Below are 16,084 nucleotides of genomic sequence, written 5' to 3' on the forward strand. Positions count from 1 at the left end.
TTTCTGCCCCAGCCTCCCACTCCCACCACTCAGGAAGGCCACTCCCTCGGCAGCACAGCTTTAATTCCAGAGTTTTAGTGTATTTACAAAAGTCCACAGCTCCAGCCTGAGGCCCCATTGTTCTGTGCTTGCCCCCGCCTTGTGACAGTTCTCTTACTCTGTGCTTGTCCAGGCAGGGGGCAAAGGCGTGCCAAGTTTCTATAGTGTAACATAATTGGTACAAAGATTGCTTATCTACTGTGAAAAATGCTCAGGGACCAACCACAGGCCCCTAAGCATCCTTGCTAGGTTTTCCAAACCCAAAACAGGCAGCGACGGATGGCACCTTTTATCCCCACAGTCACCGGCTTGGGCTCCTGGCACACTCAGCCTCTCTCACAAGAACACACACCCCAAGCCTTTCTCACCACCACACACACACACACACACACACACACACACACACACACGGCTGACCCTCAGGCGGCTGAGAAAAAGCTATGTACACCGAGGGAGTAGCACCAAGGAGGTGGCTGCTAGATCATGCCTGCCCCTCCAAGACCCTTCTTCTCCAGAAACAAGGAAGTCCAGGGGGCATCCTGCACCGTCCCTCCGGACTGTCCAGGGGGCAGAAAGCAGCTGTCCTCAAGGCAGCCCCCTCTCAGGGGGCGGGGGCTGGGCCTCATCGGGGAAGGCGGGGCGCGGGCGAGTGGGAGGCGGGGGCACACAGCTTCTCCTGGATGTCCTCCAGGCAACCGAGCAGGTCCATGTCGCGGAGCACGCTGCCCAGCAGCTCCAGCGTGGCTTCGCGCCGCGGCGTGCGCCGTCGCCAGGCCGCCAGCATACTGTAGTGCGCCTCGCGCAGGCAGCGCCCGTTCTGCAGCTCCAGCCGCTCGATCTCGTGCTCGCTCAGCCCCAGCCGCCGCATGAACTCCTTCCAGCGCGACGGGGGCACGCCGTCCACCACGGCGTACAGCGTGGCCGGGTCGGCTGCGGGCAAGCGGGCCACTGAGCCTCGAGCGAGCGCTCCCGCCGCGCCCGGATTCCCGCCCCGGCCACCCTCTCCCCGCGGCCCGCCCGGCCCCCTGTGCCCCAGCCCGGATTCCGGCGGCGAGGAACTCACTATCTGGGCGCTGCGTGTGGGCGCTGTCCTCCCACTTCTGAACAGGGGTGGAGAGGGGGCTGGAGGGTGGAACTGCGGTGAGGATGGGGCCCGCCTCTTGGTAGGGTGGAGCCATCTCTCTGGGGGGCGATGCAGCACTGAAATTGCGCCAGTCACTAGGCGTGAAATTGGGAATGGGGGTGAAGGTGGAGCTGGAGACGGGACTGTAGCCCGGGATGACACTTAAGGCCGCGGTGGGACTGAAGCTTGGGGTTGGGGCCAGGGGCTCAGGCTCCCCCTGAAAGAGAGAAGGCACAGCATTAGTATGGGAGAGGAAAAACAGCCTGGGCCTCTGTATTCTGGATGGGGCTTGGGGCTGGAGGGAGTGAGGGGAGCCCGAGGGAGAAGGGGGATTCCAGATGACTTGGGTATTACAAGATTATAATGGACAGTCAGGGAAGATCGGGGTAGGTCCCTGGTTTCATCTTACCTCTTTTACAGGTGTCGATTTCCCACAAACTGAGAAAAAAGGAACAAAGCGTCACAAATTTCACTTCCTCTCTCAGCCCTGGTGCCCTTAGTGGGGCTGGCCATGGGGACTTGTGGTGACATGCTTCAGGGCCTAAATGGCCCCAGGGACGAGAGAACTACTGATGCAGTATGACCTCTCAGAAGCCATTAGGGCCACCGCCTGCCAACGGAGTCCCGGGCAGTGAACGAAGGGGACGCTCCTCATTTCCCTCCTTGCTTGTCCATCTTTCCTGCCCAACCTCCTCCCACATCCCCACCAGCACCCTTTCGACTCACCAATGGAGCGGAGCTTGGGCTTCCACCGTCGGTAGCGGCACAGGAAACCGATGGATAGGAGGGATAAAAGGCAAAGACCGAGGAAGATCACCAGGGGCAGCAGCACTGTGGCCCCTGTCGGCAAAGCAGACGGCGGTGAGAGGAGGGGGCATCGGGAGGTGGAAGCCGATGGCCGGGGGGAGGGGCCCGGCCTGGAGAGGGCAGGTGAGCAGGCACCGGTTATTTCTTCTCACCTGGGTCCTGTCGGCCCGTCACGCTTTGGGTTGGGGATGGGCACAACTTCGTGCACTCTGCGTCTTTCTTACACCTAAGAGAAGAGAGAGCACAGGTGAGTAGGGGCCCTACCTTGGGAAGAACAGCAGGGAAAGAAAGAAAAAAAAAAACATATTGTTGGAAATTCTTTGCTTTACTGCTATTTTCGCTATCTCTTGATATAATGGAAATTACACCTATCTTGGGAATTAATGCAGAGGAATGAAACATGTTAATCACAGAATCATTTAATTTTAGAACTGGAATCAGATCACTTTTAGAAGTGATCTGATTTAATTTTAGAACTGTATAGAAAAGGAGTCCCGGCAGTCAGCGTATAAATTCCAGCCCACTCGCCAGGCACAGTGTGGCTCACACAGGTCATTTGACCTGTACACCTCAGTTTCCCCATCAGGAAAGCAGGGATTCCCGCCCCCCCCCCCCCCCCCCCCCAGCTGTCAGGATGGAGGAGTAAGTGAGATAGTCGCCCTGGCCTACAGTAAGAGCTCGGGAACGGTCGCTGTCGTTGAATTGGCATTTTATCGTTGTTTTACTGAAGAGAATCCTGTGGCAAAGAGAGGTTAGTTAGGGAGCTCCTTCTTGACATGACACTGCTAGTGACAATCCCTGACTTTGAGAGAGGGATCAAACGTGTGTGAAAATTTGAGAATACATATGCTGGGGGCAGCCGGAGCGCACTCTCAACCAAGCCTGCCCGCCTCTGCTGGGAGCCATCGATGGGCAGCCCGGAGTGAAGAGAATGACATCGATATCGGGGCCTAGAAGGAGCTTGAGAAGGTGCGTTCTCAGCAGGAAGCTGAAAGCAGCAGGAAGCTCTTTTGCCCACCTCACCAGCTCATGGTGACAAACACATGGAATGGGGGTAAAAGCTCTTTCAAGGAGAAGAGGAGAAACTGAGTGGAAAAAAGAAAATAGTTTCCTATCAGACACTTCGTCACTATTTTGTGGTTCTTACAGCTTCACCAAGTGGATGTCATTATCCGTACTTTAAGGTAAGAAAACTAAGGTTCAGAGATGTGAAGTAACTTGCCCAAGGTCACAAAGCCAGTACGTGGCTAGGCTGAGATTTAAACCCAGGTCAGTTCGACTTTAGATCCCTCAGAGCTGCTTCTTTGCAAGTGAGTGTGCAAGTATACCCTCTGTGGGGTGAGAAGGAGTGACGAGGCCTGGTCAAAGGGACTCAGGAGGGAAAACCACAGTGCATCAACCCTAAGATGCCATCAACAATAAGAGGCACCATTATACATGCTATACACACAAGGCTGCTGTTTAAACCACAAGACATCACCGGTTATTGTAAGATGCAGTCTGATTGCAGAGATGTGAAAGTGTGTGTCCTAGAATCAACAGCAGACCCTGTCCCCAAGAAGCTGAATGTCTAAGTTAGAACTGCACATCCTTGGGGACTGAGCTTCTGTCCTCAAAGACTTCTTAAGATTTGTCAAACAAGGTTGGGGGAGGGAGAAGGACTGTCTGGGCCAGTAGGAGCCAGAGCACCCTGGGGTGTCCGCCTTGCCCTGCTAGTGGCTCTCATCCACAGCCACTGCATCCCACCCCACATCCCCAATCCGGTGACCAGCAGCTGGCAGAGGTACTCACTTCACACAGGACATGCACTCGTTCTCTTTCAGAAAGAAGCCCGTGTGGCAGGTACACACGGTGTTCTGTCTCTCCTGGCCTGTGGGGAGAGGTGCAGCAAAGCTAAAGGAGGACCACCCTGCCCCCTGAGGACCAGAGGGAGAGCGAGGAGGGGCGGGGGGGCCAGAGTGGAGGCGGTCCACAGACTGCGTGGAGGGAAGGAAAGGAGGAGCAGCCTCATGGGGCAGGGGTGCAGAAAGGTAGTGAGCTTCCCCCCGGGCCAGGGCCTGTCCCTGGGCTGGGCAGGGCTGGGGTGGGGAGAGCCGTGCTCACAGGGGAGATGCACTGTGCCGTTGATGCAGAGGCTGCAGTCCAAGCACTGGAAACGAGTCTCACTCGTCTCACTCCAGTATTTCCGATACTGGTTCTTCCTGCAGCCACATACAGTGTCCCGGTCCACTGTGCAAGAGGAGATCTCCACCTGGTTCATTTCTGGTGGAGAGAGGAGATGGGGTACAAGCCCCGCCGTCACCACAGTGTGTGTCCCGCTCTCTGTAACATGCGCTCGCTCACATATGCACATGCGTTCCTCCAACCCCACCAGCACAGATCTGCACACCCTCCTGTGCAGACAGGCGCGCACCTCTCATCGCACCTGCCTGACACACGGTCCCTTGAGCGCCCTCTCCCGAGACTCACCCTTCCGGCATTTGGAGCAGCTGAGGCACTGTCTGAGGTGGTTCTCTGAAGCAGTGAAGGTACCATTTTCGCACTCCCTGCAGTCTGTGTCCAGCCCTGGGCCGAGACAGTCATTGTGCAGGTAGGTCCCTGTGATGGGGGTGTCAGGGTTAGGTGCAGCCGAGAGCTCCAGGAAGGAGCCCCGTGCTGGGAGAACAGCCATGACCACCTCCCTCCAGTCTCCAGGAGAGGAAAGGAGGGAGAAAACCCCAGCCCGAGAGAGGCAACAAGGTCAGGAGACTTGGGGCCGGGGACCCCAGGTTCTAGGAGGTCTGGAAAAAGCAAAGGAAGATGCAGGGCCCCATAACTGAGCAGACTCACCGTTACCACTTTCTCCTACCTTTGTGGCACTTGGTACAGCAAATGGAATTATTTTGAGGGTGGCTGTATTTTCCCTGGGGACACAGACTGTCTCTTTTCTCCCGGTCCCTGAGGGGAGGGACCAGGCCAGTAACCCCTGAGGGGTATATTTCCACCAACAGAGCCAGGAGCGCCTGGGGACGAATCAGATCACAGACCCTATCAGGAGAGGGGGTGGGAGTCTCCCTCCGAGGGAGCATATCTAAAACCTTCCCAGCTGGAGTCCACTTGTGGGACATTCTCCGGGGCCACTCCCGCTCACACTCATCCTCCTCTAGGCTCAGGCGCTTGACACTGTGTGAGCTGGTGCTTAGTTGTTCTCTAACTGTCCTGTGTGCTAACTTTTGTCCCTCCAACTCAAGGCTAGTGGACCCCAGGCCTGGGCTGTATTTTATCCTATTTCTCCATAGCAGCTAATAGTGCTGAGCACAGGGCAGATGTTCCAGGAGTGTGTTTTTGGTTGGGAAATGGCAGGTTAGGGGCCGGCCCTGTGGCCAAGTGGTTAAGTTCGTGCGCTCCGCTGCAGTGGCCCAGGGTTTCGCTGGTTCAAATCCTGGGCGTGGACGTGGCACGGCTCATCAAGCCATGCTGAGGCAGCGTCCCACATGCCACAACTAGAAGGACCTACAACTAAGAATATACAACTATGTACTGGGGGGCTTTGGGGAGGAAAAGGAAAAAAATAAAATCTTTTAAAAAAAAAAAGAAATGGCAGGTTACCTCAATTACAGCCCTTCCTTCCAAGAAGCAGCCCTAAAGACAGGGGGGAGTTCTCCATTGGGGGCTGCGTTCACCGTGCATTCACTGTGTGAACATTCATGGAGGTGAACGATTAGGATCTGTGCCCTTTCCTGTACTGTGTTATACCAGTAAAAAGGCTTTCTAGAAAACCAGATTGGAGCGGGGGGGGGGGGGGGGGGGTGGATGTCCCTGTGGGCACCGTTCCTGGGGAGCGGGCAGAAGTGAAGGCAGTTTCTTTATACGTTTGTATCAGAACCCTTGCACTCCATGCTGCGTCCCCTTCCACCGCTAAATCTGCACCAATACCCAGGTTGGCCAGGGCAGATGGGGAGGGGAGTAAAAGGGAAAGTGCAGGGTCAAGGACGGGCTGGGTGGGTGACAAAGTTTAGGTGGAGGCAGGGGTGGGCAAAGGCAAGTATGGTACACACACCTAGAGTTGGGCAGAGGCTGATGATCTGGCTCAAATGACCATCAAGTCAGGAGCTGAGGGCGTGCCAGGGAGTCCAGAAGCCCTTTGCACGTCAGGCATTCTGGAAGGCGTGTTTTACAGCCTCCAGCCGAGCCCACAGCAGCTGACTCACTTGCCCAGTCCTGGCCTCAGAGGCAGGGACTGCAGAGCCAGGAGTCGTGCTGAGCTCCAACCCAGACTTTGCTCTTTGACCTCCTACCACCCTCTTTCTGGCTTTCCTTGGGCCTTGATTTTTTGTTTTTTCTCTGCTATAAAAGCCACTTTATGTAAAGATAAGAGGACGTCCTCAAAGTATGTTAAACACAGGGAGCAACAGACTACTGAGATCACAGAATCCCCAGCCCGGGGCAGGAGGGCCCTGGAGCCCACAGCCCCCCTGCAACTGCAGCCGCCACAGGCAGGTCGCACCCCGAGCCCCCCACTGGGAGACGCTGCAGCAGCCCGGAAGCCCCAGCCACAAATAGGGGAGGGCGCACACAGAAGCACAGCAGCAACCCGAGGGCCTCATCCCCAGCTCGCAGGGCAGCAGGCTTCCCTGGCCCGCTCCAGCTCCAGCACTGTGCCTTCCAGGGCAACAGGAAGAGTGTAGGGTGGTTATGGGCAGAACTTCCCAATCCTGAAAGTGTGGTTCCTTTCCCCGAAGAAGAACTCACAGCACCTAAGGTCACTGGCACTCGGAATCTGTCCAGGGGGCTTGGAGCAAAGCTAAGCGGCAGAGACAGAGTCAGGAAGAAGAGCTGGGGGGCTCCAGTCCTGGGACAGCCTTTGGGGGAGTTTTGCAGGGACTGCTGGCCGGGGAGGAAAAAGCTTCCCAGGAGGGAGGAGAGAGGCTTTCTTGGGCCACGTGTCCCCCTCCCTCTCCAGCACTTTGGGGGTTAAGTCGGATCCGGGAAAGGGAAATCTTTTCCCAGCAGCTCCGCCCAGTGACTCAGGCCAGAGGGAGGGAGGGAATCCAGGGTAGGGGAGAGGGGACCGGCCGCTTCCCCAGCTCCTCAAGGGTCATGAGTCAGCAGAAAGACTGGAGGGACCAGCCAGCAAGTGGCCTCCATCTGATCCCTTCCTCCTGCGGGGCCGTCTCCCTCCAATCCCTACTCAGAGTTCCCTTCCCCCCCTCCTTCTCCTAAGAGCTGGGCAATGGACCCCTATCCCACTTGGCCTGCAGATTTCGGGAAATGGCTCCCTCTCCCATTCTATCCCAAAGGGAAGTCTCTGCCGACCCTTGGCTTCCTCCCATCATGTCACTACCCACCCCTCCCTGAGGGCCACTCAGTTCCTTCCCACTCCTCAGCATCCTTCCTTTAGACTAAGCCTTGCCCTGGCTCCTCCTTCCAGTTCAACCAGTCCCCTACTGATGAACCCAGTCCCTGGGTTCTGGCAGGAGCCCCCTGACACTCTCCAGTTCCAGAAGGAAGCAAAGCAAGGCTGCCCTCCCACCCGAGGTTCACTGCATTCCCACAGCCTGGTTCGTTCTGGCCAGTTGGGTTGGGTTTGGGGACCTCCCTGGGGTCCCCAGACAATCCTGAGGAAATAAGGCCCGTTCTGAGCCTCCACAGCCCCTCCCCCAAGCCCACTGGCAGCACAGGAAAAACTCCAGAGCCCTGAACACCCTCTTCCAGGAATGAGGGAGCGAGCAAGAAGGGATCTAAGACCACCAGCACTACTTCCCAGGTCTCTCCTGGCCCCCAGCCAGCCCACTCTGACCCCTAGAAGCCAGGACCCTCAGGCTCCCTCCGGTAGGCACCATTTCTTGGCCCCGGCTGGCTGGCTCCTCCACTGAGCACGTTCCTTAGCAATCACATCTTGCAGCAAAAACAGGTGAGCTCTGACCACCCAGCCCCCAGCCCAGGTGCCTGTCTCCTGGAGCAGGGCAAGGGCAGGAAGCTGGGGGGTGCCTGTGGAGAGACAGTTGAGGGGGTGGCCCAGCACCCCTCCAACTCCTCCACAACTTCCGCCTGGGGACGCTTTAAAGTGTGACTTCCTGTGCTGGGGCTGCAGAGTGGGGCGGGGAAGCTGAGAGGACCCTGTGGTCTGACTCCGACCCAGCCACCTCCCGGGACCACTTAGTTGTTCCCTTCCCCCGCATTAATTTGTTCACTAAATTAAAATGTGTTTGTTCACTTAATGTCATAGTCTTTGAGGAGCTCCTGACAGCTTCTCCTCCAAGGGCCCAGTGAGATCGCAGCTGCCTTCCCTGAAGCCCCCCATTAATGACACTTCCCCTAAACAAGCTCATGGTCTAATGAGCCCCTGGAAGCTTTAATAACATAAATTAACTATATCCACTTTGGGCTCTTATCGTAATATAATTATCTTGGGTAAGGAGATACTATCTCCCCAAAGAGACCATAAACTCTGAGATGAGAGGTCAGAAAGAGCGTGTTGGTCAGAGATAGTGTCTTATCCTTCTGGGTATCTTCTCAGCACCCAGAACTGGAGAAGCGAAACAAACCTGGGTTGATGGGTTAATCTAATGACTGACCTGTCTTCCACTCCCACTGAAGCCAGTGAGTCTCAAAGAGGGAGGCAGGGGTCAGTGCCCCCCTGTAGGAAGACATTTATGTCCAGGGGAGAGTTCTCAAACCCTGCCCCCTCCTACACACATCACACACCTCACTGGAGATTCTGACAAGTGCTCCTCTCCTTTTGAGAAGAACTGATGAGTGAATGCACTACGTACGAATGATACAGAGGCAGAGAGGAATTTGAGAACCTCTACTCTAGCCTGATAGATACACACTCCACTTAGCTATGCCCTGGACCCTTAACGTGCCCCAAACTATACTTATCAATCTCCTGCCCTAGGCAAATCTCACACCACCAACTTCTCAGCACCAATGCAAAGAACTTTGCCACCCTTCTCACCTCAGGGGCCCCATCCCTACCCCTGCTGCCATCTGTCTGTCAGCTCATCTGCCAGTCCTTCCTGTGTGATCCCTCAGGCCTCTCCATGTCCATGGGTTGCCTCACACCTGGATTATTGCAGCTGTCTTCCAGCCCATTGCCCTGCCTCCTTCCTGCTCCAATCCATCCTACGCTCTTTCTTATCTGCGTTCAGGCTTCAACTTGCACCCACTTATGTGGGAATCTTCCTCTCCGGGGCCTGACTTCAAACACTGTCTCCAAGGGTCACTCCTCCCTAACTTGCAGGGCAACCTCACTGCTATTCTGAACACATTCCTGGCGCAGCGGGTCCTCAGAGAATCACTTCTGAGTGAATGAATGACTTCCTCCACCTGGGACCACCTTCAAGAGTCTGTCTTCATCCCCCCACCCCCTGACTCCCTCCAATTTCCTCCTTCTCATTTCTTCTTGTTCCTCAACATGGTCCTTCCACTCCAGCCAAGGCCTTCAGCTTCCTGCCCCCACCACCACCCCCAACACAAAATCTCATCTTTCCATACTCTACTCTCCCTCAAACCAATCCCCCACCTTTCTAACCACCTGCTAATCAGTAACTTCAAATCTCAGCTCCAAATCCACTTTTCTATGAGGCTCTTCCTCCCTCATCCCATCTGACCAAATTCCTTCTTCCTTAATTTATTCAACCAATAGTTAAGGAGCACAGTCTCTGCGCCAGGTCCCATATGCAGAGATGAACGCACTGCTCCTGCTCTCAAGACCCAGTAGGGTCAGAGACAGTCAATAGAGACTCTCCGATCCCTGCAGGGACTCCTCCCCTGGTGAAGGACATCGGCCTGGGCAAGCACATGGATCTCCTGGAGCTGAGCACCACAGCTGGTATCTGCTAAGCAAGACAAGGCAGCCGGCCTGTGCTTATCTCCCTCCCCAGTTCTCCCTCCCATCGGTGTTCCAGGGCCCCACATCACAATGCTTATGTGGATGTTTTCCTCCGGGTTGTTCTGAAATCATGTTTTGCTGTAAGGTGTCTTGGACCCTAGACTGTAAGCTCTTTGAGAGCAGCACAATCCTAGGTGCTTTGTCACACTCTCTGCTGTGTTCCTTCCTACCTCCCTCCCCCAACACACAAACACTGCGTGCTCTGTATTGCCCGTTGGATGGTGAGAAATTGAAAGGTCATGTACAGCCTTATCCAGACGCTGCCTACCTCCTGTTTCCCCTCCAGCTGCAGGCTGAGCTTCTGGCGCTTAGCAGCCATAACCCCACCTGGGCCGATGAGCACCAGCTCCCAGGCTCTTTCCTTTATCTGTTCAGGCTACCTGCACCCTGTGTTTTCCAAACACAATAGCCACCGAGTAATTACTACTAACACTGCTAAAACTAATAATATAAAAGCCCACATTTGTCGCATGCTTTCTATTAGCTATACCCTGTTCCTCTAGTAGAATGGAAACTCCATGAAGGCAGAGATGTTGTTCACTGCTGTAATCCTAGCACAGGGCAGACACTTAATAAATTGAATACTTAATATATATCAGGCTATCTAATCTTTAAAACAACATTATGAGGAAATGACTATTATGTCCACTTTAGAGATAAAGAAACTAAGGCCTGGAGAGTCTCCATAACCTGCTCAAATTCAGGCAGCTAGTATGTGAAGGAGCCAGGATCTGAATCCAGGTGATCTACCCCCAAAGAGAGAACAAAAGTAAGATGACAGGGCAGCTGGATTGGGGTGAAGGAGGCTGGGAGACAGTCAGCCTTGAGAGGAGGGAGGAGAAGACGGGACTGCGGAGGCAGGCAGTGGGGGAGGGAGAAGAATAGCAAGACCCAGAGAGAAAGGTGCTGCGTGGGGAATTCAGGTCTAGAAACGTGGACTGGAGCAGAGAAGAGAGGTGGAGGGAGGGAACTAGAGAGAAAGAGCTTCAAAAGGAGACTAAGAAGTCTGAGAAGACTATCGGAGAGACTGACAGAAAAGGAAGGAATGATTAGGAGAGAAAGTGTAAGACTGCAAGGAGAGGAGAGGTGGGGGAGTGGCAGGGGGGCCAGGGAGGGGCAGGGACCCAGAAGAAACTGGTCAACACAGGCCAGGGAAGTCTGCCTAACTAGGTGGGGGAGAGGGGACTCCGGGTATCTGCACGGGATGACTCCGGGACACTGGGGAGATCAAGGATACATTGAAACAAGGTTGTGGCAAGAGACAGGGACATTTTCCAGTGACGAAAACAACTTTCTACCAACTTCCCCAAACTGAGCTATGGAAGAAGAAACCAAGGGATTGTTGTTTAGGTCTGTGGGGAGGGGGCTGGAGGGCAGGCACAGGGACACTGACAAGGTGGAGGTGGTGCTAGCTACCCAGAGACAGTTAGGCCAACAAAAGCCACCTACCTAGAAGCTGAACCAGAGGCAGAGGGTGAAGAATGCCCCAGGTGGGAGGCCTGGGCCTGGGGAGGGCACTGGGGACGCTCTCCACTGAGTTGCCCTGCCCCCATCCACTTTCCAGCCACTCCCCAATACTCCTGTCATATGGCACCTCAAACCAAGCCCACCAAGCCATCGCCTCTCCCAGACTCAGTTTCCCCACTTTACTAGCATCCAACTCCTTCCCTTTAACAGGGTTTGCTCAGCCAGGGCCCACTGGCAGCCTCACGTCTCCACAGCTCAACACACTGCCCACCCCCCCCCCCCAACCCGGCCGGCTGACCAGACAGACAGAATTGGGAATCTTCTGGAGGACTAACCTTCCTTGTTCCCCTCCTTTCCTTTTCCTACAAACTGCCCCACCCTGGGCCGCTCACCTGCCCCTACACTCCCAGACGCCCCAGCCCTAGCCCACTTCCTCGGCTGTCAGGGCGCGGCTCCCTTCTCCTCCCTGCCTTTCAAAGTTCTCGGTGCCCCTGACTCAGGGCAAGCAGGTGGATGGGCCAGTCTGAACTTCTGGCAGAGTCTGAGGTTAGGCCGTGCAGGCCCGAGGCCGGCCGGGGCCAGGCGTAGGCCTCGGCCCTCTCCGGAGAGGGCCCCCTCCTGCCCGCGGCGCCCTTCACCCTCCAGGCCCTCCGCCCTCGTCCCTGGTCTCACCAGCGGCGGCAGCAGGCCAGGCACGGCGGGGAGGCCCATGTCCGGCCAGCTGTGGCCTCTCACTCCCCCATCAGGACCCGGCGGCGACTGAGTCCCAGGTTGCGCGGGGTCGGGAGGTCGCCAGCGGAGCCCCGGCCTTGGGTAGGGACCTCGAAGGTGGAGACGGGGGCGGAGATCACGGCCTGGTGCCTGGGAGCGCAAACCCCGAAGGCCAGAAGCGGAGCCTGAGTCCGGAGAACTCCGAGAACAGTAAAGCAAAGAGGCGGTGGGAGGGGAGGGGAGAGTGCAGAAGGGGTGTTGCGACAGCGGGACAGGAAGAGCTGTGGGAGGAGGCAGGAGGAGGCGGCAGGAGGGGGCGAAGGTTCTTAACCCTTTGTCACTCGCTCGGAGGCGCCGGGCCGCCGCGTGCCGGCCGCCACCTGACCGCGCCGAGCGCCTCCGCGGCCCCCAGCCCCGCCCCGGACCGCACGGCCCAGGAGAGCAGCGCTGTGGGCTCAGATTCCCTGGGCTCCCGTTCCTAGCCCTCCCCTGTTTAGCCAAGTGGTCTTGGACACACAAGCGAAGCTCTGAGCCCGGTTTCCAGTTTTCAAAATGGGGAGACCCTGTGTCCCTGGTTGCCGCGAGGACTTACTGAGACAGGACGATGGGTGCTGAGGCGTGACGAGTCCTCAGAATGCCTCAGTAACTCTGCCGGGTCCCCAGAGCTCGCCACTGACACTCTAATCTCTCACTTTCTTGGGAATTTACCCCTCCAACCCAACCCTCAGAGGAAATCCTAGCCCTGGTTTTCTGCCCTGATGGGGGCCCTGAGGCCAGCCCCGGGTCTGGTCCTCTGCCAGCCTCCCGCAGGGGCTCAGCTGCTGATCCTGGCTCCACCACCAGACAATCGTGGGACTTCAGGCGTGACCTCCGCTGAGCCTTGATTCCTCTTTATTAAATGAGAGTAACAATGCCTAGCCCACCGACATGGGGAAAGGGATGTCATGAGGATCAATGAGATCCTGTCTGTGAAAACGCTTTGGAAATGGCAGACACCTCCATCAGGTATTACTAGTCATCCCCAGTGCCCTTTTCCCAAATACTCAGACACATCAATCGAATTGAGCTTAGAGACAAACTAGTCAGCCCCCTTGCTTTGCAGATGAGAAACTGAGGCCGGAGGACACCCTGAGCATGTTCCCTGCTGAGCCAGCTGAGACCTGGACTCCCGACTTCAGTCCTAGGGCCCATTTTGCTATGATAGACATATTGCCACTTTTCTATCTGTCCCCTTGAGTATTTTATGTCACCCGCATTTGTGTAGGACATCTCCCAATCTCACAACAAGAATACAGCATTCACCAGAACATCCTCTGGGCACAATGACTTTCCCTATACCCAACCCAGGCCAATGTCCTTCAGCTGCTGAGGTTGCTAGAAATGCAGGGAGACCAGAGAGGAGAGAGGTCCTAGCACTTTGTGACTTGGAATCAGAGTTCTTGGCCCCTTCTCCCCTTGATCCACCAGCTGACCCCCACCCCAGAGTCCACCCTCCCTGACTCTTCCTGGCCTCTCCTCTCTGATCCCATGGGTAGAGCATCTGTAGATGAGAATGGAGCTTGGCTGCCCCCACCTCTGGTTGACTTCACTTCACGCCACCTTCCAGCTTCTGAAGAAGCTGGACTCACAGAGGAAGGAGTTGCAACACACGCCAAGTACAGTATGAGTGCACCCAAAGCAGAGCTCTTGAAGAAGCAGTATCCTTAGAATCAAGCGCAAGAGTCAGATTGCCCAGTTTCCAATGTGAAGAAGCAAGGAGAGCCACAGGCTCCTCAACTGAAAAATGGGCAACACACCCCGCGCATCGTGTGCATTCAAGATTAAATGCCTGTAAAGTGTTTAGCAAGTATTTGCCACATATTAAGCATTCAATAAGTGGTCAATATTAATAGTTTGACTTAATAATTAATAACAATTTCAATGTCCTGTTTTTAATGTTATAAGAGATTTTTAATAGTCTCTGCCAACTGTTAAAGCCATTACACACAGCCTGGCACAAAAGGAGAATTTCTTTCATTGTTTAGCATAAATGCCTATTTGCTCAATAAGTTTGAAGTTTTGAGAAAGGTGGTATTAAAGTGTTCAATAAAATTCTGTTTAAAAAGAGAAAAGATGGTAAGAGGTGGGTAGATCTAGGAAAATGAAAAGCTAACTAGTCTCTTGGAGGAGATAAGAACAAGACCAGAATCCCTCCAGGGGAAGAAGCAATATGGTGAGAGAGAGAATGGAGAGATGGAGAACCAGGAGCGGGGCGAGTTAGGGCAAGACGGAATTGGCTGTTAGGGCTGTGGAGAAAAGGATGAAGAGAGCTTCAGACAGCAGAGACATCCCTCTCTCCATCACGTGTCACCACACCCCACAGCAGCACAGAGCGATCCAAAGGGCACTGGAGTCCAAGCCAGGGTGACGTGGGCTCTAGCCCCAGCCCTGCCGTTCCATCTCTGTGTGTCACAGGGAGACAAGGTGGGTCCTGTAGGGACGCTTGAGTTCTCCTGCTAACCCTCATAAGGAAAAGGAGGCAACTTAAATGCTTTCTTATCTAATGAGAATAATATCTAACTCTGATAACCCCATAGAAACTGTGAGACACAGTACCTCTCCTGGATGTGCTTATTTTGCATAACTGCTCATATGATGCATATGTGCTGATTACTGCCTACTTCAATAAACACTGTAGACAAATGCATGCCCCCTATTCCTGGGACCTGCCCTAATCCCCTGCCGACCCCCATAATTGGCACCCATTTGCTTCTAAAACTCACTTTATTTTGAATCACGTAAGACAAATATATTCTAATATAAGTTTTTATTTAATTTGTGATGCCTCGCATAATGGTCAGAAGGTTCATGTGTCTGTAAGGAGGAAATAAACTATTTTTAAAGCTTGAAAAAAACCCCTCTGATCCAGGAGTTAATGCACAGACAAGGGATGGAGAGAAGGTGGGAATGCAGCAGGCCAGGAGAAACTCCAGCCCGGGTTGGGGCAGGCGGAGGCGGGTGGAAGGGTAGTGTAGCTGATTGCTGTCATCCATGATCGATCCAGCTTTGCCCAGCAGGTCCTGCCCACCCCACCGGAGAAGAGGGAGCTGGGGATGAGGTGGGCAAGGCTGCGTCCAGGCTGTGGCAGAAAGCACACGAGACCGGGCTGGACCTGAGGGCTCTGACAGAGGAGCCTGTTGTGACACCACTGTTTTCCCCTCATCAGCTGGAGTCCAGGAAAGGGAAGTCAGATGTCATCACGTCAGTTCCTGGTCACAACCTTTTCTACCTCACCACTCCCTTCACTATCTCCTCCTCTTTCCCCAAGATTCACTTGGCTCCTCAGGACAGGGAGATTCTAATTGAGAAGAGTAAGACCAAGGCAGCAGGGGACATGTCCCCAAAGATGATGAGAAAGGGTGACTTCTGGGTTCCAGGTCTGATGCTGGAGTCGGGGAAGGCACCAGGGGTCCAAAGACCAGGGTTCCACTCAGACATCCCTCAATTTCTCCTTTACTGAAAGCTGGGAGGAGTCTCGTTGCTGCTCTCTCTGTGATGAAGCAAGAATGAGAATATACAAGGCTTTGAGGTTCCAGGAGAACCTCGGACTGACTGGCCTGAGTCTCATCCTCCTCCCCGACTACTGGGCAATTGATGGGGAGGTGGGCAGATGAAGACAATATGTTGCAGCTGGGTGGCAAGTGGTACTCAGTGAATGGAGTGGAGGATTATTGACGATAGTAACTAAAGTAGGGAAGGAAAAGGAGGTTCAGACAGTGGATGGGGGCGAGTCATCCCAAGCACTGCCCAGTAGGTCTCCTTGGGGGGAACGGGACCATGTCTTCACCCTCCCACACTAACATGGTGATGGGGCCAGAGGAGATGCTCAGCAACGCCCATGGAGGAGCCAGCAGGACAGTGCGTCTCTCCTAAGGCCCCTGAAGAACGGTCACTTCCATAGTGAAGCCAAGGGGTATGGGAGTCTGTCCTCTTCCCCAGCCCGGGACCCCCCAAGAGTCATCCAGGGATTTGCATCCACTCCCTCCCCCCTTCACTGTGCCCTCATTCCAGCTCTCCAGACA

The 16,084-nt window shown here is 54.9% G+C and overlaps 1 protein-coding gene across 2 annotated transcripts; it reads right to left on the reverse strand.

Moving 5' to 3' along the window:
- Positions 1 to 46: 46 nt before the first annotated feature.
- Positions 47 to 12,444, reverse strand: TNFRSF1A (TNF receptor superfamily member 1A). 2 transcript variants are annotated; one of them, XM_023643019.2, is made up of 10 exons: positions 11,985 to 12,444; positions 4,818 to 4,971; positions 4,439 to 4,567; positions 4,073 to 4,231; positions 3,761 to 3,839; positions 2,122 to 2,195; positions 1,889 to 2,002; positions 1,572 to 1,600; positions 1,103 to 1,379; positions 47 to 969 (listed from the first exon to the last, which is right to left on the reverse strand). In XM_023643019.2, exons 1-10 carry the CDS (start codon positions 12,021 to 12,023, stop codon positions 662 to 664), a joined length of 1,362 nt encoding a protein of 453 aa, XP_023498787.1. In that variant the 5' UTR covers positions 12,024 to 12,444; the 3' UTR covers positions 47 to 661. The 2 variants fall into 2 exon arrangements, with proteins under 2 accessions (XP_023498787.1, XP_070125906.1); XM_070269805.1 differs by having other exon boundaries at positions 4,799 to 4,971; positions 11,985 to 12,271.
- Positions 12,445 to 16,084: the final 3,640 nt, after the last annotated feature.

Source organism: Equus caballus, chromosome 6, assembly GCF_041296265.1.
Source record: "Equus caballus isolate H_3958 breed thoroughbred chromosome 6, TB-T2T, whole genome shotgun sequence".
Lineage (NCBI taxonomy): Eukaryota > Metazoa > Chordata > Mammalia > Perissodactyla > Equidae > Equus > Equus caballus.

Excerpts from the sequence above, each read along its gene's own strand:
- TNFRSF1A (XM_023643019.2), bottom strand. The coding sequence starts at position 12,023 with ATGGGCCTCCCCGCCGTGCCTGGCCTGCTGCCGCCGCTG. Across the intron at positions 4,972-11,984 it reads CTGGCCTGCTGCCGCCGCTG|GCGCTCCTGGCTCTGTTGGT; the intron begins GTGAGACCAGGG and ends ATTCGTCCCCAG. Across the intron at positions 4,232-4,438 it reads CTGCTCCAAATGCCGGAAGG|AAATGAACCAGGTGGAGATC; the intron begins GTGAGTCTCGGG and ends TCTCTCCACCAG.